Genomic DNA, 25048 nt, shown 5'->3' on the forward strand with positions numbered 1-25048 from the left:
CAGCAAGACTTTCCTGCAGCAAACAAGCTGCCTGGGTACACACAGGCTCTGCCAGATCTTCTGCATCTCCCGTGTGCACGTGCACACACAGAGCACTGAACCAGTGGCCTTCTCCCTCTTCCTTCTCCCTAAAAATGCAACAGCCATGAAAGACCATGGAGTGCTACAGGTATAAAAAGAAATGGCACCGGGCTTTGCAAGCTCTTCCATCCAGCACCAGGACATGTTTGCCTAGGAATCTTACGCTGCCCCACATTAACAGACTACAGGAGGTTTCAACTGGAAGCAGGAGCAGCTAGAAAGGTTTTTAACATGCCAAAGTTGACTGAGTATCAATGATGAATTACATCAAAGCACCATGAAAAGATAGAAAAATGTGACAGAAAACCTGTTTTTTTCCCTCCCCTATTTGGAGCAATGACACTAAGAATTCCTGAAAAAGGAGGAGTTTTACGCCACAACCAGCAATGCAAGGAGTAGGAAGCTACCTTACACCCAAGGGGGTTTTATTTTAGAAGCAGGAGACTCAGTTTAAAAACCACCGAGATGAGTTTTTCATTTTTGTAACTATAGCATTCAATAAATAATAGGAAAATGTAGTTTTGAAGGTTTCTGCACTGATCCTTACTTGCATCATGGAGACACTTTAGAGACATCTTTTTATTTAAAAAAAGGTGTAAAGCAGCGCTTTCAGTGTGTTTTAACAATCTAAGCTCAGCAGCACCTGGAGCAGCCCTGAGGGAAACCAAAGGTCATCTGCCCTACAGAACAAAATCCTCCCTGCAAGACAGCACCACAGCAGCAGCCTGTCCATGTTATACCATGCTCTAACTGCATATACACTCTCACTTTCTGCAAGATACAAGTAACATCACACAGATTAATAGGGTTTCAAGAGAAACCCGAATTTGGCAAGTACTGGTTCTAAGGAGCAACAGCCCATTAAAACCATTCCTACAAGAAGCTTCCCAAACCAAAATCACACCTAAGCACTGGCTTGAAAACTGCTATGCAATACAAATAACCTGAAGGCCTCTCTTGACTCATTAAATCAGAAACCTATCCCTCCAAGAGGTTATAATTTAAATGAAAGCTAAGCCTTGGCAAATCCCATCAGATTGTCAAATATGGATTTTATGTAGGAACCCCATCTGTTTGTGCAGCTACATGAATATGCACCGTGACTTGCTGCAATACTTGCATTCACATTGTGGAAAATTTACAAGCAAGCAGTTCCCAACTACAATTAAATCAGGAACAAAGTTCTGAAAACACAGGCAGTAAATTGCTGCCCACAGATATGAGCTTCGAGGCTCCAAGTTTCCTTTTCTCTCACGTGCTGAGATGATGAAACTTTAGAGCAGAGGTGTGCTACCCTTGGCCCTTGCATGAAGGCTTGTCAATGTTCCCAGCTGGGCAAGGGAGCACAGGGCCCAGAGCCTGCTCTGTGCCACACTGAGTGCCAGGAATGCCAGGCAAATTAATGAGGGTTTCCCAGCTGGAAGCCAGGGGGCTCATGGGTTGTTCAGCAGGGCTAAACCTGCCTGCAGACCACAGAGACAACCCAGAGCCAACTGCCACAGCTCTACACACCCCTCAATACACACTGTCCAAATTCATGCAGCTGCTCACTCAAGCCAGCAAACGCTCGGTTCATACCTTTAAAAAATATGATTATAATAGAGATTCTGAAGTTTCAAATTCAGCACATCATAACCTCTGGCTAAAGATGGGGTTAAGCCAAGCTCTCCATTCAGTGGAAGGTGACCACTGCTTTCCACAGCAGTGCCAACAGCAGAGTCAAAACTGCTGCACAGTAAAGAGAACCAACTCCCTACAGAGCACATGTAGGACACTGGGAGAAACTGTCCAAACAAGAGCCCAAAATTACTCATGTGGCTGCAGTTGAGCAAAAGAAACCCCACAACCAGCTGTGAACATATACAAGCACACTCTATATTCAAGCTGAAAGTGACTGCCAAACCTAAATTAATTCTGGTTTTATGGATGCCAGACAGCTCTCTTGGAAAGCATCACCAGGATTTTAACTTTATACACATAGCAGTGATAAATTCTTGGTTACTGCTAAAATTTTTTTTAAAGCCTCTCCTCACAAGATAAAATGCTTCATCTCAACCAGAAAATATCCACAACATCACATTTCTAAATATTAAAATCTACTTTGTTACCTTTGAGAGGTTGGGGTTGTTTTTTGATTTTTAATTAACCCTGCACGTTTTACTCTCAAATTTTCCTGTGAAATACTTAGAAAGTATTGACGAAATTCATGTAACAGAAGCTCCCTCAAACCACCAGGCAGGCAAAGTTCCTTTCCTACCAAATACAACCCATTTAAACCAGTAACTGCACAAACATCTCTGCAATAGTTTGCTCAGCACATTACCTATCATTTTCTAGACTGAAAAACCTAATTAGAAAAAAACAAATATACGCTGTAGAACCATTTACGCTTCTCAATTCCTAAAGAGCCCCAGATGAGAAAAAGACACTCTGACACAGATAAGACACCTGTGCAAATCTGCAAAAGTTGCCCCTCCCTGGCTTTTCTGACAGCTACTGTTTCTGTCCAGGGGCATCTAGAAGAAAAGATTTAAGAACAATGAAGTAATCCCTCAGTACAGCAGAATACATCCAGCAGCTTCTGATCAGATGCCACAGAAATTATCAGGAATGCAAAGTTTAGAAGTGAATTCTGATTCAAACAAGGCAAATCAACTTCAGAACAAGCTGACAACAATCTAGCAAATGACACTGGGTAATAGCTCAACTGTCTCCATGGAAGAAAATACCAACCCCATGTCACAAAAATTCTCCACCCTCCCTGCTACCACGCACAAGACATTTCTTATAACACAAGGATTAAACGGATGAGGAGTTTGCACAAACATGCACTCCAAGATGTACACAAGCTCAATACATCCAAAGAATAAACAGACAGATTGGACTCCTGTGCCTCTCCACAACAGAGCAGATGTTTCTTCAAATTCAAAGCACAATTATTTTTAATAAGGGAAAAACAGAGGAACTGCCACTGTTAAGTTAGGGTTTTGTTCTCTAGTAACCTTCCTCAAAGCCCAGAGGAAGTTCAATTTCTCATGTGATCTCCCAAAACCCCCCACAATATCCTCACAAAGCATTTGACACAAGTTCAATATAGGTGCACAAAGGAGGAAGCTGGACATGTCAAACACCTTGGCCTACATTTCTCAGGAGGTCAAATGAAGGGCAGACACATGAAAAGCATTATTTTGGCAGTACACACATTCACAAACCAAAATATTTCACTGACTTTTACTCCATCCTCTTAGATCACACATTCCTCAATTACAAAGTCAAACCCCAAACCAGACTGCGGAATCACAGAAGTGTGAATAGCAGAGATGACTCCACATACCCCAAATCACCATCTGAGGTGAATAGATGTTTAGCATTTAGCTCAATACATGCCTACATGTGGCAGGATTTTCACATTCCACTTCCACTGTTCAGTTATGTTTTGAAATTGGATTTCTGGGGGGTTGGTCCGTGCCTAATCTCAGTCCTTCCAGGAACAAAGGGTATTTCTACCTGCTGTCAGTGAGGTCAGATCCAAGTCACAAACACCTGAGCTGGTCTGTGGCTTCCTATGGAGAACCAATCTACATTAAATGTAAAGCGTTCATTTCCTTATTTTTGTATTTGACCCAAACCTTTCATTCAGAAGTACCATTTGAACACAGCAGAACATTCCCTCTCAGACCAGGAGGAAGAGAGTACATCCCTATTTCAGTATCAGGATGTGCAAGCTCAGGAAAGGTATTCCATTTGCACTCTCCACTGCATCTTAAGTTCTCCCTTCCCTTCCAACAGAAGCAATCCCCCAAGTGGAGCTGTACAAACGTGCAGTGAAGTCTTCACTTCACAGGAAGAGAACAAGAGCACAAAGCAGTGCCAAAATGTGTAACTTCTGACAGAAAATGGCTGGAGACCAGTCCATTAAGTCCCCAATAGTCTCCTTTCATGTGCATTTCCCTCCCTTCCCCTAATGAACTTGCTCAAACTGAGCTGACAGATGATGCAAACACCTTTTTAGTCTCTGTGCCATTCTAAGAGAAATTCTAGTCACAATGGAGAGAGCAAATAACTCTTTTGCAAAAATTCCAGAAGCAACATTATTGAAATCAGCATCTGTTATGAATAATTTAACTACCAAATGACAGGATATTTCACTGCAAACCAGTTTAACTGTTACAATTAGTTACTACCAACCAACACTCATCACAGCATTTCATAGTCCTCATTCTCACTGGTATAAAAAGCTTTTGAGGTTTTCACTAACACCAAAACAGAAAAAATGCTAAAACCAAAACAGAATTAAAAGCTCCAAACCTTCACAAAACAGACCACTTAACCAGAATTCCCTTTTGAGGTTTTGTTTTTTTCTTTAAATAATGCCCTTCTGTCCCTACTAGTCTGAGCTGCCTGAATGGAGTCAATTTCAACAGAACCAGTAGCCTGTAATTTGCAATTAAACAAATACTTGCAGATAAACATTCAAATTAGTGTGCTGTGTTACCACGTCAAACTGAAAAGAATGCCATTGCTAAGCTGAACATAAACATTAAACACAAATGCAAAACAGGGTAACTGCATGTTACCAGGTGAGTCTTCTTACAAACTAGAAAAAACAGTTTTAAAACACTCTTAATGATGAGTAATTAACCAGAGAAACAAGACTACAGCAAGACATAGAAGAAAACCACTAAAATCCCAAGCTTAAATCTTGTCCTCAAAGACACAATCTGCCTGACAATTAAATGCCCTGAAGGATAGTCCTGTCTGTGTGGTAGTAACGTCACGTGTGCGTAAGAACAGAACTTAGCTTTAAAAATACATGTGTTGTAATAAACTGGCACAGGTAAGTGTGTGCTGCAGAGATTAACATCTTGAGCTAGATTAGAAAGAATTATTTTCTCCTCCTATGGAGCACGGGAAGCTTTACTAGAGCTTGCCTTCCTGTACAACATCTGGCACAGACTGACACAAGCTACCTGACTAAAGCAAATGTTAGTCTAGTGACACATCAAAAACGTTCATCTCTGCGTCACGAGAAGCTGTGCTGAAAAATACTACCCTGTGCATGCTTCCCGTTTCATTCATGTCCCTAATGCATTTTAAATCACTTTAGGGATCATGAGGTGCCCTGCTTGGAGAGCTTTAGATGCTGAAACACTTCCCACAGCCCAATTACTCAATAGTGTACAAAATGCTGTTCCCACAGGGCGGGGTTTGCGGCCTCCGCACCCATCGGAGCTGGCTGCAGGTGAGTGCCATCGCTCCAGCCCCTCTGGCTGTGCCGTGCACCTGCAGGCACAACTCATCGGACCCCAGAACAGCAGAAACAGGGGAAAAGATTGGGCCTTTTGCTGCACAGTGACACCTCCAAGGCTTGAAGCTAATGGAATGGCTGGTCCCTGAAAGCACACCAGAGCTTTTCAGGGAGCAGCAATAACCTCCAGCTGACTCTCACGTTACTCCCTGTAGCACACGTGCTCATAAACAAAGCGCTCGTAGCTCTGCTGCAGCAGCCCGAGGGCTGGCAGAGGTGTGCCCAGCTTCTGGCACGAGATCTCCAGAAAAGGAAAGGAACCTCATCCTTCTCCTCCTCCCACCATCACATTGCACTGACGGCACCGCGCTTCTGGCTGTAGTAGAAATTGTCAGTAGGAGTTACTGCCAATACTGCTACACCCAGTGAAAATCTATCACTCATTCACCTCTTCAAGTATGGTCAGCAAAGCAAACTCTTACCTATTTTTTGTTTGTTTTTGAAGACAGAAAATGAGGGCTAAACCTTTTAAGAAAATGGGACTGTTTATGTGACATCAATTTCGATCAAAGCTAAAAGACCCTCAAAAGAGAAGGAACAAGATGTACACATAATGGCAAAAAGAAACAATCTGCTCATTATTTGGCATTTGGAAGAGACAGGGAAAAATTACTTCACAGAAGTTCACTTACCTGCACGAGTTTCTACACAGGACAAACACAGAACAGCCCAAGCCTTTACTGAATAGCAAGGAAATCCTAAAGACTCCATCAGATGAAACCATACAGAACCCAGGACCAGCACACACACGTTCATTGCTTTATTCTTAGCAGTCTGAGTGCTTGTTCATTGCTACATTTGATTTTAGAAGGATAACACACCTTTTTATGCCCTCTGTTTGCTACATTCAGCACCATAATCACCTTGTGCAGGAATACACTCTTATTGATACAAAAGTAGCTGTGAATATTCCAGTATCAGTTTAATGCTCTGGGTGGCTTAGAAAACACCAAGAGTGAAACTCTGAAGAGTACCTCAAAAATACTTGAAAATGAGAATATATGTTATTACATCAAGCAAAAGCATTTTTGCTATACTTCAATAGATTCAAACTCCAAATGTTTATTACTTCTACTACTAGAGCTAGAAAATAATGGAATTGGAATTCTTTAAGGAACTGACCATCACCTTCTGCCAGAACAGGGGGCACAGCCTCCTTTTCCCCTCTCAATTCCTGCCAAAGCCCATGGCTCTGCACACAGGCAATTTGCCTGAGACTTCCCTGTAACTGTACAAGGAAATTGATGGGAACACACCTTCACTGGCATTAGCTGGTGACCAGATCAGATTTAGAAAGACTGCTAAAGTAAGAATTTGGATAAATCTCCAATAACATCTATGGCCGAAATGAAGAGGGGAAGAAAAGACAACTACTGCTCTGACTGGGCTGAAGCCACTTGAATCATTTCTAATTTCAAAACTACTTTAAGGAAGTGTCATTCAGTTTTGAAATCTTGACTCCTCCATTCCTACACTGAAACTGCTCACATCCAGTGTGGGAAACAAAAAGGCACAAATTTGACATTTTACTTAGAGGACTTCAAGGGAAGCAGGCACTAGACAAGGAACACATTTCCTTAACCTCTGCTCACAGATGAAGCTGACCCAATGATCTGCCCTGGAATGGGTATCTCAGTAGGTCTGAAACACACAGCAGCTCATGTGCAGTAGAACAAAACTTAGATCTCAAAGCAACACTTGAATTATAAACTCCTTCCTTAATATCAGCCAGGAGAAAGCATCACAGTTTGAGGCTTTCTCACATTTAGGTTTTTTTGCACCACAAGTGCCATTCAAGTGCACCTTCCTGCAATTAAAAAATTGCCTCAGAACAATGTAAATATCTCTCCAAGAAGCTTGCTCTTCAGCAACTGCTTAGTAGATTTCCAAGTGCAGAAACCCAAAACAACCTCCACAAAAAACAACCCAGCAAGTGAAAAACCACAATGATTTTTGGGATGGCTGAAAACAGAGATGGGAAGGCACTCCCTGCATTCACGGACAGGCACCACGCGTCTTCTGATTGGAAAGGAAATTCCACAGCCCAGCTCTGAAGGGTAACCCCCTCTCATTATGGGTTGAACCCACAGAAAACTCAGCAAGAAATTGGCCTCATTCAATTTTTTGAGCCAAATTCTCCCAAATGTGCTTCCACAGCTTAACAGATGTGCTCATCAAGGACCAACTTGGTCCTGCAGGAGCAAAGTACAACAGTTACAGCTTGAAACCCAGTGCAATCCAAACGATGAGTAATGAGGAAGACCCAGTTTTTCCTCATGCAGCCCAGCATCTCATCACACATATAACACATGGCACTTGGTAACCTGGCTACTGGCACTTGGTTCAGCACCTGTTAGCAGTAACCTGAGGATGACCTTGTTAGGGCTTCTCAACCGAAAATTACTCAGATCTATGCAATCACACCAACTGTGGCGTTTTATTTTAAGCATCAAAATTCAACAGATCACACCGCTGTGCTAAACAATAAAAATAAATTTGTTTAAAGCAAACTTGTGAAAATATTTATCTCAAGTATAGATTTCCTAACTTACCTTCAAGCCTGTAACTGTACAAAAAACATTTAAGCAACATTTCAAAAATAAAGGGAAAAAAAAATCCACAGTGAGAGTGAGAAGACTTAAATTCAGCAAAAAGTAAATTTTCACACAACTTTCACCAACTGCAAGTAACAACCATTGAAAGATCTTTATTAGAGAGCAGCATGTTATCAGAACTTGTCATATCCTCCTGTGCAATGTTGTGTGTTTAAACTGAATGCCTTCAATCACCTGCAGGGATTCTTTTGGGCCAGAAGCAGACCAGCCACAAACACGTTCAGGCTCTGACACTGTTGACTTACTCCTGTGCTCTTTACAAATTCCCGTTAAGGGCGAGCGATCCCTAATCCCTGACACCGGGACAGGCACTCCAACTGGGAATTAACGAGCCATTGACACGGCACCGCTAAGACTCCCTTTCCACAACAGCCCACACCATTGTATATTTACCTACAACGTATCACAACAACCCATCTGCTGCTGCTGACAAGCTGCTGGAAACACACACGGCAGAGGCAAGGCAGAAAGAAGCTGTGCAGCAGCCTTGTAACAGCAACACTCCTCACCACTTCATCACAGTGACTTTCTCCACGATGGCTAGCTCAGAACACATGGTTTTCTTCCCTATCAAAATTTTCTTCTCACAAAAAAGTTTAATCTGAGGTAAAAGTACATTTTTTATCTCGTTCACGAATAGTCAGATAGGCCCTGATGTTAACGTTTAAATGCAATTGGAACATAGAATTCAGTGAAGCTGCAACACTTAAAATAAAATCTGCAATGGAAACTTATTATTGACCATCCTCCCAAAAAAAAATTTAAAAACACTTGCAAAATGCTTCTGACCCAAATAATTTAATATTACAAAATGACGAGACTGCATAATGTTAGGTTTTAGTTTCTGAACATCTTTTCTTGAAATGCTTTACAGCAACCCCTGACTTCCACGCAGTCAATCCATGAAACATCTCACATAGAAAAAAGCCAGGCATCAAGGGAAAAAATTCAAACCAAGGAAATAATAATTAAAATGGTATTAAAAAAAAATCTGTTAGAACATTCAGCTATTTTTATCATTTCCCAATGCTTAGCACATGAACACAAGAAACAGGGAGGAGGCACCATAAACACCAGATTAAAATATACCCACCCCTAGCTGAAAGCTTTTTGGTGTTGATAATTTTGGCAGCGTACTCTTGTCCTGTGGTGATTTTCATACACCTCCTCACGACGGAGAACGCCCCTCTGGAAACCAAAACCGGACAAAGTGTCAGCCCAACTGAAACACTCCACTGCCATTACCAGCTAACGGGCAGCACTGAGGGGTGTGATGTCGGCAGAATTAAAAAAAAAAAAAAAAAAAAAAAAAAAGGATTTTCTGATTTTGTGACAGGGACGGTCAGCATCGATTTTATTCAGCTGAACAGTGAACTCTGCGGGGTAGAAGCCGTGTGACCAACCCCGCTAGCTGCGGTGGAGGGCGGGCGGGCTTTCAGCGTGTCCCTGCCGGCACAGCGCGGGGGAACACAGGGCGGCGGTGGCCGGGTCCCCCTCGGCGGTGACACCGGGGGGGCGACACCCAACATGGCGCTCAGGGCTGCGCCTCCCACCCCGCCGCTAGGGGGCGCCCGCCGCACTCCGACGCCCCTCACGGACCGGGACCCCCACCCCGCGACAACCTGAGAGCTAAAAATAACAATAAATCATAAATAATAATAAATAGCGGCACGGAGGGTAGAGGGCAGTTTCCCGTCACCCGCCCAGAGCCCCTCGCCGCCCGGGGGCCGTATGGCTGGAGCCCGAGCGCTCCCGCGGGGCCCTCAGCAGCGGTGAGGGAGCTCCAGGCGCGGCTCCCCCCAGGGCTCCCGCACCGACCCCCACAGCCCCCGGTGCCTTCACCTCCCGCTCTGTCCTTACTTTCCGAGCTCCTCGAAGAGCTGGTACTCGTCGGTGAAGCGTGTGCAGGGGGTCGAGGCCATCATGAGGACGGGCGGCCGCCGGTGACTCCGGCGGCCGTGGACGGCGAGGCGGGGACGGCCGAGGGGCTGTGAGGCGAGGCGAGGTGAGGCGAGGCTCCGCGCCGGCTTCTTCTCCTCCTCTTCCCCGCCACCGCCTCCTCTGGTGACGGCGTTGCCTCCGCGCCCTCCTCCGGTCTTCCCTCTCTCCTCCCCTCACCCTTTAGGGAAGCAAACAAACAAATATTTAAATAAATAACTAAGTAAGTAAATAAATAAATAAATACGTATCCTCCTCGCTCCCTCACGCCCGCCAGGGAAAGCTAGCGGCAAAAGGCAAGGCAAAACCGGGGCGGGGGGCGCCGCGCTCCCTCCCCTCAGCGCCTCAGCCCGTCCGCCGGTGCCGTGCCTCCCCCTAGCGACCCCGGCCCGCGACTCCCCGCCGTCGGGGACGGCGTGACACCCATGGGGGACTCACACTGACAGCCGGAGTACGGGGAAAAGCCGCGCTCCGTCCTCCCGGGACCGAACACCGACCTTTCCCCGGGCGCTGCCCCGGGACGGCGGCGGGAGGAGCCCTGAGGGAAGCGGATGCACCTGCGCGCGCGCCCCCCCCGCGCGCCGCTCCTCAGTGGCCGCCTGTGACGTCACGCTTCGCCCGAGAGCGAGGCAGGGCGCGCGGCGGGAAGCGCGTGCGAGTGCGCTCGCGGGCAAGGGGCCGTGACGCTGCAGGGGCCCCCGCCGCGCGCGGGCAGGGCGGGCAGCGGGAACGGCAAGGGGGACACGGACGGACACACGGACACACACACCGGGCACCTCGTGACGTCACAGCAGCTCCGGCCGCGCGCGGGGACGGGAGGGGGGGTGGGACACACACACATATCCCGGGCACCTCGTGACGTCACGGCGGCCCCGGCCACGCGCGGGGGGAGGCACGCGCGCACCGCGCGTGCGCCGGGTCGCGACCGTCACGGCGGCCGCGGGGCAGCGGCGGGCAGGGACACGCGGGAGGGACCGCGCACCCCCGGAACGGCCCCGGGATGGCACCCCGACACTTATCCCGCGGGAGGGGACCGCCGGCACGTGGAATAACGCTGTGCGCGCTGCGCAGGGCGCCGGGAAGGGCTGGGGACACGTGTGAAATGTCACGGCAAACAGCTGTCTCGGTGTCTTCCACAGAACGTCTGTCCTGAGCTGGAAGGGACCCACAAGGATTGCCCAAGCCCCTCCTGGCTCGGCACAGGGCTCCCCCAAAATCCCACCCTGGACCTGAGAGCGTTGTCCAAATGCTCCTCGAGTTCTGGCAGCCGCTGAACGCAGAATTTGGGGTCACCAGGCCACCCGAAGGGCATTTGATCCTTTTGATAAACCTGAATTGCTTTTGTTCCTTTCTGACCAGCTAAGCGGTGGTGAGCCAAGCAGAGAGTTAAATCCACGTCTGCACAGAGCTTTAGGAGCAGCTTGGTTACAAGCAGAGCTCCACATCAAAAGGTAGCGTGGAGCATCTCTAATCCTCATTTTTGTAAGTGTGAAGACAGATGCACAAAACACACCCACAATTTGCTTTGCATTAAACCTCTGGAGTTTCCGGAATCAGCATCCAGGGCTATGGTCTCGTATGAAGAGTTAAAACCTGCCAACCCCTCCCCAAAGGAACATGAATGTACAATAGGATTCAGAACCTACACACAAAGGCAGTTTTCCTCCAGGTGAGGCAGCTGTGCCTTGTACAAACACACTGAATTCATGACATCAAGGTGGCAGCAAAGGGACTTTGGAACTCGTGAGCAAGTACAAAGCATTTACTCCATCAGCTCCTCTCCAGGGAAACACTCTGTGCAGCAGTGCCAGCACAGAGAGACTGGAGGATGTTTCAATTTAGACCAGCAAGAATGGATCTATTCCCACATCCGTGAAGGGAATGCACATTAGGAGCACTCAGAACAGCAGCACATTTCCAAATCCCCTCGAACACAAAAGTACCATGGAAGTTGTGCATCCTTTTGTATAATATCTGCACAAATGATACAATCAGCAGTGCTGAACCCCCAGGGTGGGCTGATGATTGGAGTTAAGGAGAGTTGTCTGCCACGTTCCTTATCCAGATGTACACAGACGTGAGAAAATGAAACATATTCCCCTGGCCCTACATCACTTTTTCCCTAATGGTGTATCCTGAGAACAAGTATTTGGCCCAAGTATCTGCTATTTCTGTGCCATACAGTAATTATTTAATTTTAAAAACTTTCAGAAAAAAAATATTAAATTCAATTTTGATTCACTTTCTTGTTGAAGTTTTTGTGGTTTTTAAAAGTCATTATAAGAATGAATGATCCAAACTGAGTTTTATTTTTTACAATCCCTTTTTTGTTTTTGGTTTCACATTTCCCAGTCTGAAAAAAGACAAGAATGGGGCAAGGAGTTCCTAGAGAAATATCAAGCACGACTTTATCACAGGAGGTAAGGAAAGAAAATATTTGTTTACAAGATCGATATCACAGGACTAGATGAATTTCCCTAAGAGAAACACTAGGGAAGTGATGAGTAGCTTGGAAACTCTTCAGCTGAGAGGGTTTTTTCTCCTTATAACAATCATGTCTTAATTGCAGTCCCCTCTTGAGCTCAAAGACAACCTTAATTTGTAGCTGTCATTTAAACATTTTGTACCTTCCTCAAACTCCTCCTGAGCAGACCAGAGTAGGCAGGATGGCAGCCAAGGATCTGGTCCATGGGGTGAAATTCTAAATGCTGGGCAGAGCTTCAGATTTCTATTAAGGCCACAGAAACAATTTATCTGTTGTTGAAGAACGTCTGATCTCAACAAGGAACCAAAAAAATGCATAAAAGCCATCCCAGGGCACATTTTTCTTCTCCAAAAGATTTTCAAGAGAGGAGTTCAAGCCTGTAAGAAACTGAAGTAGTTCACTTAAATTCCTGAAGTTTAACAAAATGTTACAGCTAAGTGGAATGAATTGTATATTCAACTTTACACTGAAACATTTATTGTGGCAAAGGAAATTGTATTTAAGAGTTTGCTATTCAGTGAGGTCCTTGCTTTGTATGGCTTTACTTTTAGACAGCCACTGTGAGGTTTTTATTTTATTTCTGACCTTGCAAATACAGATTTTCAATTTTCTTATGTTTTGCAGGAATCAAGAGAGCTTCCAAGAGGTCATTTGTGAGTACTGCTCATTATGAGGGCTGCTAGGAATAATGTTTCATCTGTGAATAAATGCAACAGCCACTTACAGTAGAGGCCTAGGCAGAAAATGCCCAGAAAATCTGAGTAACCTGGGGTTTAAATAAATACTCACTTTATGAGCATAAGAGAAATCCTGGTCCTTCCCAGGGCTGCACGTATTCCTGGGGCAAAGCACTTACTGCCTTGGGGAAACTAATGGACAGCACTGGAGCAGTCAGAGGTACATCACTGCAGTGAAGCAATGAGAAGACCAAAAATGTATGTGGAAACCAGGAAAGATGTAAGAACAGGGTAAAAAAGAGGATCAGCTGGGAGAAACCACACAGAAAATGCATGGGTTTGCAGTTCATTGTAACAGCTGGAGCTGGAAGCAAAGATTTCAGCTCAGTGTGGAATGCTCTGCTGCACCACATGTTGTACCTCTTTTATTTTCTCACTGGGGCTGCAGGACTTTGACATGCAAAGATTCTGGGGAGCAGAGGGACTGGTGATACCGTGCCAGAGACTCACTTCTCCTGTCCAAGTGATGAGGGTGGCCTGAAGCCTGTCCCAACGCCTGCTGCTGGAGCAGCTCCCTCACACCACCACTCCAGAAGCTGGTGCCAGTCCCAGACTGCCTGGGCTGTGGTGGATTGTGGAGATCCATGGTGGAGCTGCAGCACCAGCCCCAGGGCTCGTTTCCCCTCCCTGGAGAAGCTCTCTCACTGCTGCTGTCCCACCATGTGTGTCAGCGCTCGGAGAAGTAGATCCTTGAAGGCTCCCCAAAGAAAAGGAATTATTTACCCATGACTTACACTCCTGGCAAGCACCTTGCTGCCCAAGCAGGGCAGTGTGTGTGCTCTCTGCCTCTGCTGCTGGAGCACTCCTAGGTGGGATTAATTCACTCCTCAGTGAACCAGAAAGATGTTGGCAGAATAAGTGATTTGATAGCTCAGTGATTCTGTCATGCTCTTGCTAGGCAGGAGACCAAAGGTTCTCTCTGGCCTAAAAAAGCATCACTGCTGACAGGCTGGGAGGCACTGCTGACCACTTAACTCCTGCCTCTGGAAGCACCACAGGGAGAAAGAAATAAAAAATTAATGCCTTATTTTTTTATCTTTCTGTGCGGGGCAAGGACAAAAATACAGGCTGAACAAAACAGATGTTTTCATTTGTTTGCACTGGACAGAAACAAGGAATGCTCTGATAGGATTCAAGTTTCATCTCAGAATTTTAAAGAATACATTTTTCTTCTCTGTTTTTCTAATTTGAAGTATTCTTAATTAAGAATACACCTTTAAAATGATGCTTTTGAAGAGAGTGATTTCTTTTTAATGCACTTGTCCTGGTTATTTTGAGCTGAGTCACTTTTAATGAATTCTTAGCAAACAAAATATTCCATTATTTACACAGTTCTTCTTACAAGCAATTAGAGTCAGTAACACTCCATGAATAAGATCTTTTGCCACTGGCTTTCATGACATGGATTTGAAATGTAAACATTACTAAAAAAAGATATTTCAAGCTGTGAATTAAATGTTTTCTGGGGCTTGGAGCAACCTGGTGTATGGAAGGTGTCCCTGCCCATGGCAGGAGTCTGGAGTGAGATGAGCTTTGAGATCCCTTCCAACCCAAACCATTCTGTGATTCCATGATTTCTGGAAGTTTGAGCACCAGTCTTGAACCCTGTGTGATTGGCTGATTCTCCTTCCAGAGTTCCCAGGGGTTTGTTACTTTTGGTTCAGTGGTGATAGACTCTGGGAAATACCTGTGTTTCTCTGGCCTGCTAGGACTGATTTCAGTATTACCTTGCCACACAGAGCCAGGAGAAAGATATGCATGTGGAAAAGCTGGCTGTGACAACCTCAATCTCATCAAGGTGAGGAACTAAGTATGATCTTGGCTGACACACTCCATAGAGGCTGCCAGGGCTGCAGAGGAAGCAGGAGCCCACATTCACAGGCCAGCACTGAAATTGTGCCGAGTCTTCATTTGGAATGCTTTTGCTGAGTGTTCTGTAAACATTTCCAGGCATTTCCTAAAAAAAATGGGGGAGGTGACTCCAAGTAATTTCATCTACCACACATTTCAGATTCAGAGCATCCTTTCAATGAAGGAAGTTGAAGAAGGAAATTAATAACAACACCCACAGGCATTCCCAGCACTGGAGATGAAAGGGCTTTCCAAGAGGAGGGAGCAGTAACAGAGTTACTCAGAAGTGATAAAGAGGCAGGCTGGAATTTTATGGGGGAAATAAGTCAGTGTTGAGAGTTTAGAAGTAGGGAAACATGGTCGGGGTGGGAAAAGGGAAATATTTTAGTGACAAAAGTTTGGACAGACTGGACTGAAGACAAAACATTTGGTCAGAAAAGGGGAAGATCTTGAAGAAACCAGTGCATATGAGACACTTTTGACTGGGAAGAAGCTGAGTTTTGAGAAAAACACAATTGTGAGACTGTGGAGGCTTTAAGAGGTGAAATGCAGCAGCTGGTTTCTTGACCCAGACAGCAGGGAGTGCTCATGGCAAGAATAAAACCAGAATAAGGATATGCACAACTTCCAAACCATGTCCCTCATCACCACACCTACTTGTCTCTGAAATTTCTACAGGGACAGTGACTCCAACTCTTCCCTGGCAAGCTGTACCAGGGATGGGCAACCCTTTCCATGAAAAAACTTCTCCTAATATTCCACCTAAACCTCCTCTGGTGCAACTTGTAGCTGTTTCTTCTTGTCCTATCTCTTGTTCCCCCTGGTTTGATGGTACCAAGAGCTGCTCTAATGAGCTCTACTATTCATTCTCAGTTTATCAAGCAAATTAAAGAGGATCCCATCAGTTCTCTGCCTGTGTCCTCCCCAGACACACATGAAAGTGTAAGGTGTTTGCTTCTGGTTTACATTTGGGTCAGGTGAGTGAAATAAACACCATCTCCTCCCACTGACAAAAGCTCCTTCCCCATCCTGATTTCTATAATTTTTTTTTATTCTGAATTACAGGGAGGTCTTTCCATTTATTAAAAAGAAAAACCACCTGATAGAATCCAGAGGAAACAAAAATAAGGTGTTTCCTGGATAATATCCCTGTAGAAAAGCAGCTTCTCAGTTTCTCCATTAGAAAACCATTTGCCAGAGATCAAAGTGTGGTTGACACACGAAATGACAAATGTATCAATACAGCAGGAAATGGTAAGAGATATTAGTAGACAATAGACACACATTAGTTACATGCACTCACCAACCAGAAGGCTTGGGAAAAACAAGGATCAGCAGGATACACAGGGAGCTGGAGCAGATGTACCATCACTGCAGGCAGGCAATGCAAAGGGTGTGAAAAGCACTATCACAGAGGAAAAATATTATATCAGACATAGGAAAATCCTATTCCCATATTTAAATATAATTTAAAGGACAATTCCAAGTATTTTAAGGGCTTTAAAATGTAAACAGCAGTTAAAGATTTAGATGGGGTTTAAGGTGTTTTAGAAGTTTTTGAAATATTGCAAAGACATGCATTTATACCAGTATAAATTCAGAATAACAGAGAATTAAGCAATCATAGAGCTGTGGATTAATTTTGGACTCTGTCCTCCAGCAAGATGGGTGACCAAATTTGTATTCTATGGGATCCCTTCAGCACCACAGGACAGAGATATGGAACAGTGTCACCACTCCTGCTGGAACTGCTGGTGCCTCCTCTGCTCTCACAAGGTTACAGAAGAGCAGTAACAACACAAACAAGCTGTACCACCAGTGAAAACATGCACTGAGGAGAAAACTCCCTTCAGCTCATGTGTAGGAGTAGGGAAGCATGCTGCTGTTATTTTAGGAGAAAATTCTTCTATTATTTTCCACGTGGTAATTCCAAAATATCCTAATGAAGTAAATAGTGTCTACATGTTTTTTTGCACACTGATATATATATAATTTTTATATTTATATATATATATTTATATATTTATATTTTTTTATATATATACATACACATACATAAAATGGATAAAAGATTCTAGATCTCGATTATTAACTGGATACATGTGGGAGCCATCTGGACCACCCAATTTCCAGTCTTATTCCTTTCAACACTTGCTGAACCCCAAATTATCACAGCTTTTTAGGCATGCTGGCTGCAATTCCTGTGGTGCTGGGACATTGTGCATGCAGTCTCTGTGAGCCCTTTGGCTGCCTCTTCTGGGTACTTCAGTAATGAAGGAACTCAGCAGAGTTTTCTTTTACTGGAATAAAGCCTCCCTAATCCACCATGCTGAATAAATCAGGGGGTTTGTCATCACCTAGACAATGTAAAGTGACAGGCAGTGGGAAGTAAGTCAGCAGAGCTGAGTGGAGAATCTGTGCCCAGTTTCCTGAAATGTAAGAGGTGACTCAACTGGAGGTAAATTCCACAAACTTCTCCGCACAAAGGCGAGGATGGATGTTTGTAAACACACAGATGAAGAATTCTGTGGGTGGTTTGTGGGCTCCTTCTGGAAGTGACAGCCTTGATCTGCCCCAGCACCAAAAGATTATGGATAACACTGATCAAACCACAACTGCTGGCAGAGTGTTGATCAGGAATTTTCATTTCTGTGTATATTACAACACACACACAACTACAAACCTCCGTAAGGATCCTCCTGCAGGCTCTGGATGCTGCTGTGTTTGGTGTATCCAGAGGAGAAGCAGCTCCCAAGCAGGGGACAGGAGCTGGGTTTCACCAGGAGGAGCAGCTCCAGGGCTGTAGATTGTATCAGTGATGTCCAGCCTTCAGAGTAACTTGGAACAGAGTCACTGCAAAGGGCCACCCTGGATAAAAGCTTCCCTCCTGAGGCACTGCAATCTTCTTCTGTATAGCAGGGAACAAAATGCCATCCCCACCTGTTTCTCTCCTTTTTTTTTTTTTTTTTTTTTGAGTTACTTTAAAAATGTCAAACTGTATAGGTTATCTATTGTCATTTACAAGAGTAGAGATTCGTGTCTCATCCTAGTGCATGGTTTGTACCAGAGTGTGTCTCACAGGAATTTTCTGGTCCTTCTTTCTCCTTAAAATATGTTCTGTCTGTGCTCATTCAAAGCACAGTTTTTTTAAATAAAAGAAATAGTTTCTAAGACTTCACAAGTTGCAAAAACAGGTCGCTTGGAGGATTTTTGTCTGTATTTGCAGGGCAGGTATTAAAGAAAGTTACTTTAAAGTATCCCTTTGAACAGCAGATCTGTGGAATGATTCGCTTCCAGCTCACTTCTGCTGGAATTCAGAGAAACAAATTGATTTCCCCCCCCGTTTTTAATTCTATTTGAGTTTGGAAACATTGGTAATTATTCAGCCTTTATTTCATGTCACGCACTGCTAACCCTGGATTTGTTTGGGGGTTTTACTGTTGTTTTTAGCAAACAGAAGGTGTCAAACCCAAACTAGGTTTCATAACAAAGCCATTACATAACTGCCCAATTAGCAGCTCGTTCAGTGCTATTAATAGCAGCTCCACATCCAACCCGCTTTGTGTAGTGCTACAATAACTGGCAAGAGGAGGCTTCTCATTAGTTATTCATTCTCAGAGGAAAATAAATCAACTTGGTGGAGATTTATGAGATGCAGAGTAACGTGTTGATTATTAGCTGCCAGGCTGCTGCCTCTTCCACTGCTCTCTGCTGCTCCTGACTCCCAGGAGATGTTCAGCCCCGAGAATCACCCCTCAGGCCTGTGTGGACACCCTGTGTGCATCCCAGACAGAGACACAGCTCCCACCAAGGTGGGCTCAAAGCCAGGAGCCCCCTGGAGTGCTTTTCTTTGGAACAGTGTCTGTAACTTGGTGTTACCTTTCACCCATTGACATGCTGTTGTTAACTCTCCAGTGACAGTGATGTTTCACCCCACAGCTGGCTTCCAGGTCCTCCATTTCAGCTGGTTTGGGCTGTGACCACTCGAGCAGAGAAAATACCCACAGCAGTCTGAACAGTCTTTTGAAAGAAATTTTTTATACTGGAGTTTTGATCATTTTAAGCCACTTGAGCTGCTGACCACATAATCTGATCCAGAACTTCTTGTAACTTTCTGCACAATACGTGGTTTTTTTTTTTTTTACTTCTAAGGAAAAATCAGATCTGATTTCTATTCTTAAAATAGGCTATTTCAGGTGTTGAGGCATGTAAGCTGGTTTGATCTTACATTCCACTGTTCCTGAACTCCAATGTGGAAATAAAGAATTTGTGAAGAGATTTTCTGTGGCCTGATGACAATCTTACATTCTTTACCACAGTGACTTCCTTTTATACTGGATTTCTCATCTGATAAAAACATGGGTCAAATCTCTCTCTGTATATATCTACACATATTCCTAAAATAATTTCTTCTCCTTAGGTACCTTCACTGCTCCTGAATTCCAGACTGTTAAGGTTTTGCCTCTCTTCACTGTATCATGCTTCCCATCAGCTGCTGTCTATGGGGATACCAGAATCTCTTGCACTCCTTTCCCCTAGGCACAAGTTGCTTCAGAATCAAGGACTGACTTACATCAGCACAAAACGAGCTCAAAACTAAAGGGTCTGACTGAATATTGATTCAGGTTCCTGTTCCTGTGGTGCTTCCTTGTTGACATAGCTGTGCTTCAGCACTCTGTACTTGTCCTACAGTTGTATGTCCTCCCTGTGGAAAAGAAGAAAGAAAACAAGAGGAGAGAGATTTCCAGAGTCACCTACATGGGTTAGCAAAGTAGAAAAAGAACAGGCACATCCCTTCATGGCCTTATTGAACCACACACTGTAAATCCCAACCATGATTTTCCTTTGGTTTGTCATTTCATTGCTTCCTCCTATCCATGTTCTCACTTTTCTCTCCTACCACAAACTATTGAATCATCCATGTACAATGTAAAACTGGAATCCAAAAACATGAACTGTAAATACTTTTTTTTTCTATCCCTACACAATCTCTGGTGTTCTGCATAAGTATAATCATACATATTTTTATTTTCTTTATTAGTATATTGTGACAATAAACTAAATTTTTATGTTCACACATTAACCATCCATTTTGGTAACATTCATTATATATTTTGTCCTTTCTTACACAGTTTTATACCTGCAGGATACACAAAGAGCCCCACACTGCTCATGTACAATGATGGTGCTATTCACAATCCAGGGGGTCTCTCCATCTTTTCCATTTGTGTCTAATTCAGCATGAAGAAAGTCTTGGGTTGCTGTGGGAAAGTGGAGAAAAAAATGATTGGACTTGAGATTCCAGCATTTTTTATTTTTTCACACTGAAAGGAAATATGTTCAAGTGTACAAATGGCAAGCTGGAAAACTGGTATTGACATAAGGGAATGCTATATTTTGGTTTTTAGAGGAGACCAAGCTTACTTGCAGCACAAAATGACCTCTCTGCCTTCCTCCAGAACAGAACTAAATGCTGCTCCAGGGCCTGAATTCTTCCCTATCAAATTTCAGTGTTCCTGATTCCAGAACTAGGCAGAAAACAGCCATCAAGTTTTGCTTCTGAAAACACTTTCAAAGATATTGCCTTGGTTTTCACAAATTTTGTAGGAAAACGGGGAAAAAACCTAAGTTAAAATCAAAGGAAGATTTGAATAACAGTTTTTCAAAACTCAGTAAGACATTCAGAACTGGAACAGGCTGAACATCTCTGAATCCTGTCTGAGCTTCAAAAGAGACATTGAAGGGATAGCATTAAATTAGGCTGCTATTCTCTTACTTTGCTGAAAAAATGAGTGTCCTTTCTGTGCAGAATGACTGGTAGGGTAAGCTTTAAGAATGGCTGGCAAAGGACTTGGCACAGAAAAGCAGGCTCCCCCTCCAGTTCACCTTTGGTGTGGATCTGTCGAGTGAAAGCCTTACAGAAAAATGACTGTGACCTATTTTGTTTCATAGCAAATGTGGCTCTGATGCTCAGATAAAGATTCCTGTATTTCCTGAGTGCTCAAAGCTACTTACACAGGAGAAGATTGCTTGGTAAGTAAGGATTTGTGGGATCCAAAGAGCCTAAGAGCATAAGAAACACAGGGCTGTGTTGAAGCACCAGCCCCTCCAGTCCTGGTCTCTCCCAGCAGAAGAACCTGCCAAGCACTAAGGGGATGGTGAGGCCCTGCCTCAGGCTGCCCAGAGAAGCTGTGGCTGCCCCATCCCTGCAAGTGTCCAAGGCCAGGTTGGATGGGGCTTGGAGCAGCCTGGTCTGTGAAAGGTGTCCCTGCTCATGCCAAGGGGTGGGAACAAGCTGAGCTGTCCCTCCAGCCCCAAGCAATCCATGATTCCATGAGCACAGAAAGGCTTGGCTTGCTCTCCCCAGACAAACTGCTCCCTGCACAGGGGGCTGTGTGCCAGACCCCACTGCAGGGCTCAGCAGTGAAGCTGCAGGTGCTGGGCTCTCCTCAGCCAGCAGCAGGGCAGCACTGTGTCCTGCACACCCCACAGGAGCTGTCTCTGGCTCTATGTGATCTGTACACAGCACCAATACAATTCAGACACAATTAAAAAAATATCAAACCATTCAAGCAGCTTTTCATCTGACAAACCTCTAAGTGAAGGATTAATATGCCCTGAGAGATTCAGAGAGATAAAAGCTTTGTGCTTAGTCCAACAGCCCTGCCAAAGGGTTCAGAAAGCTGTTTCCCAAGTGTTAAGATCCAGCTCTCATCTGCATTTGTAATTTAACATCCCTGGAAGTATAAACAACAATAGCTCTCCCATCCTCAGCAGGAAAATGAGTTTATCCATGATGTAAGATTTCTTCTTAACTTCAGGTTGTGGATACAGGATTCTGGTTGTATTGTTTCTCTCATCACCTTCCCAATCTCAGTTTAAAAACAAGAAGACATCTACTTGACCTTGAAACCACTGATTTGAGGAAAAGGTATTTTCTAGATTAAGTGAAGTGGTTCTATGCAGTTCTCTGCTCTACCTGAAGTCAACCCTTACTCATTTATATTTAAAGCAAAAAAACAGATTCTAAAAAATTTTAAAAATTAAAATCAGCAAGTATCAGTAATGCACTGAAGTTTTACCAATTATGCCCATTCTCAGGAGCCCCTAGGAACATTACAAGATTCTGGTGTGAAAAAGACATGTGGTTGAGACACTTTTTCACAGTGTGTTTTTCTAACAAGTAGGGTTGAGTATCAGTCCCAAACATTTTTCCTCAGTAGAGCACATTTGCTCTGCCTTTTAGACTTTTTTTTTTTTAAGGTAGATGAATATGTTTAGTAACTGAACTACTGGTAATGGAATTATCTCCTGTGTCTCTAGAAAAGGAAAGCATATGCTTTTATACAAATTATTTATGAGCAAATGCCACAGTTGAAGTTCTGGGCATTATAAATAATGCCTGTCAGCTGGAATCTTTCTCAAGTTGAAAATGTAGGTTACACTAAGCTAAGTGAATGCAGTAACAAGGAACTGGGGAGATTCAAGGTAGAAGCACCTTGCCATTTGCATAATGACTGAACAGGAGGCAAACTGCTCAAGAAATGAATGTTTATCTTCTGCTGCTCCTGAGACACGAGCAGCTGCTCTTCTCAGAGGTATTTTCAGCGTGCCTGAGGTGCAGGCCCAGCTCAGAGGAATGCACACAGAGCAGTGGGCTGGTGTTTGCAGGGACACAGGCAAGGGCTCCTACTGAACCCTGCCCGTGACAGCCCTGACAGTGTTTAGTGCTGCCAGCAGCAATGAGTTCACCCCAAGAAGCTGCTGGTTTAGGGCAGCCTGGGCTCAGTCCTGCCTGGCATTAATTGCTGGCTCTCCAGCCCAGGCCTTCTGGAGAGGTTACCTCAGAGCTTGGCAACTACCTGGATATCATCAAACTGAAGAGGTGGTTTAGGAAAATAGCAATAGGGAATGAAAGGGCCTCCACAGGAGATCCTGGATCAGAGAAAAGGTCTTTGCTCACTATCCCATCTTTAATTAATGTACAAATACTTGTGTCTAACTGAGCATTTGCTAGCTCACTTCTTTTTAAACAAATTGATAGGCACAGAAAGGGCTGAATCTATGAAATTGCAATGCGAATGAAAACATTTGAGGCAACAGAAAATCTCAGCAAGGAATTTACAAGGTACTTGGTTTTCTTTCTCATATTTTTCCTTGATTCCTTTGCAGGTCAGCCTGCCCACAGGCCTTGTCCTTGCTGTAGGCATACAGGGATTGAACACAGAGGACCAGGAGGATGTTTCTGGGCCGTATCAGCCATCTATTGTATGGGCAGCTTCCCCTCTCGCCTTCCCCTGCTAATCAGATTAAAATTCTACTCCAAGCCAATACAACATTATCAGTTAGAAAACTTTGCTTCATAGCCAGCCCACACATACCCATTTTCAGCTTGGAGCCATTTGTTCAGCTCCAGTGTTATCCTTTAATTTCCATTAAGCTTGTCCCCAAATGCTGTTAATGCCATTTCTGTGTTCAGAGTGCAGCTGCATCCTCTCTCAGTCATTGGTTTCGGGCTCTGATCAGAAGACAGGTTTTTCTTTTCCCTGTCATCCTTGAATGGCTCTTCAGAGCTGTTCAGATCAGCCTGTTCCACCCCCTGGCAGCTTTTCAGATTGGATTTTCTCTACTTTAAACATGGTAGAGCCAAATTCTACGCATTACTTAAAATTACATGTCTAAATCTGATTATAATTATTGTTTGGGGGATATCTCATCAGCCCTTCTCGATGCCTGCTTAAAATAGAAAAAAAATACTATATCTGCTGTGAAAAATTGTGGCACCACAAGGCCCATTTAACCATCATCTGAGTAAGACAAAGGCAAGCCCATCTCTAAAGAGTTGTTTCCAAGTGACAAGGAAACTAGATGCTCAGACACCCAACTGGAGACAGCCAAGACTTAACTGGGATTTTATCCAAAAGAAGAGACTCCTTCCTCTCCCTGAGAGAAGAGAAAGTTTGGGTTGGAACATTAGTTGAGTATACCAGCTTTTTGATTCATCAACATTTTTCCTCTTACCTGTGTTCATTTGTAAACAGTGATAAAAATAATTTGTTTCTGTGGGGAACAGCTGTGTTTCTGTCCCTTTGTGTTAAAAAAAAAGCATTCTGCAGAGTGTATTTTGCATTTGCATGTCTCACACTGATCTATATCACACTGCTCTATTTCCTAACTAATCATTTCTTAAGAACAGTCTCAAGACTCTCTGTGTAGCTCATAAAGGCCCCAAATCCCATTTTTCCCTGACTTTAGCAGCACATTACTGTGTTTCCAGGGGAGATATATGTGATTCACCACATCTGATTGTGCAGTAATAGCTGTCCAGGGATTTACAACCTTTGCTATCTTCTTGTTACAAGGGAACCTGCCAAACATGAGCTTTTCTTTCAGGAAAAACAATTAGCCATGCACAATGAAATCATGGATTATTGCTATTTCAGAACTTCTCTGAAGTTCTGGCAGGGTTTCTCTGGAGACCCACAGAACCTCTCCTGATAGTTGGCACCCCATAAATATCAGGGTCAAGAGCAATCTCTGCTTATAATTGTCCAAAAGAATTCGTTTCTGGCTCCTTTCATGATGTCATTGGCATTGTGAAAAATAATTGCTGAGGTTAAAATGTCTCTCAGCGACCTGTCTTGCTGTAAAATTGCTGTGAAATTGCTTACTCACAGTCACCAGAACCCCTCAGGGCTGGTATCTGTGACCTGCCCACTGCCTGATTGCAACTATTAGTCTGGGAGGTTGGATGGTTCAGGGAAGACTAAGATAAATTCTCTGCATTGATCTCAGATTGAGAGGAGAAATGCCACTTCTTCATTTAGAGATGGATCAGTGGAAATAATTTTCAAATACTACTGACTATTCATGAGGTGAAAATAATTGTTAGTTCCTTGCAGCAACAGAGCTTTCTTGTTTAAAATGAGTATCATTGTTCAGAAACAACTCCCAAATTATAATCTCATTTCCTTTCCCCAAAAAGGTATTACATAAATGTGATCAGTGTGCTCATACAGGGAAACAAATAAAT

At 44.0% G+C, this 25048-nt stretch overlaps 1 protein-coding gene across 17 annotated transcripts in view; it reads right to left on the minus strand.

Annotated features, from left to right (window-relative positions):
• CAMK2D (calcium/calmodulin dependent protein kinase II delta) overlaps nt 1-10518 on the minus strand; it is a 116163-nt gene extending 105645 nt beyond the window's left edge. For 7 of the 17 annotated variants that reach the window (XM_042779326.1, XM_042779322.1, XM_042779325.1 and 4 more), the window contains exons 1-3: nt 10381-10515; nt 9865-10123; nt 9098-9192 (exon numbers count right to left, since the gene is read on the minus strand). In XM_042779326.1, the coding sequence (XP_042635260.1) occupies nt 9098-9192; nt 9865-9929 (160 nt within the window). In that variant the 5' untranslated portion in view covers nt 9930-10123; nt 10381-10515. Of the gene's footprint in view, nt 1-9097; nt 9193-9864; nt 10124-10380 lie in introns of all 17 variants that reach the window. The other 10 variants (XM_042779319.1, XM_042779317.1, XM_033061166.1 and 7 more) reach the window with 4 other exon arrangements.
• Between the last annotated feature and the right edge of the window lie 14530 nt (nt 10519-25048).

Source organism: Catharus ustulatus, chromosome 5 (genome assembly GCF_009819885.2).
Source record: "Catharus ustulatus isolate bCatUst1 chromosome 5, bCatUst1.pri.v2, whole genome shotgun sequence".
NCBI lineage: Eukaryota > Metazoa > Chordata > Aves > Passeriformes > Turdidae > Catharus > Catharus ustulatus.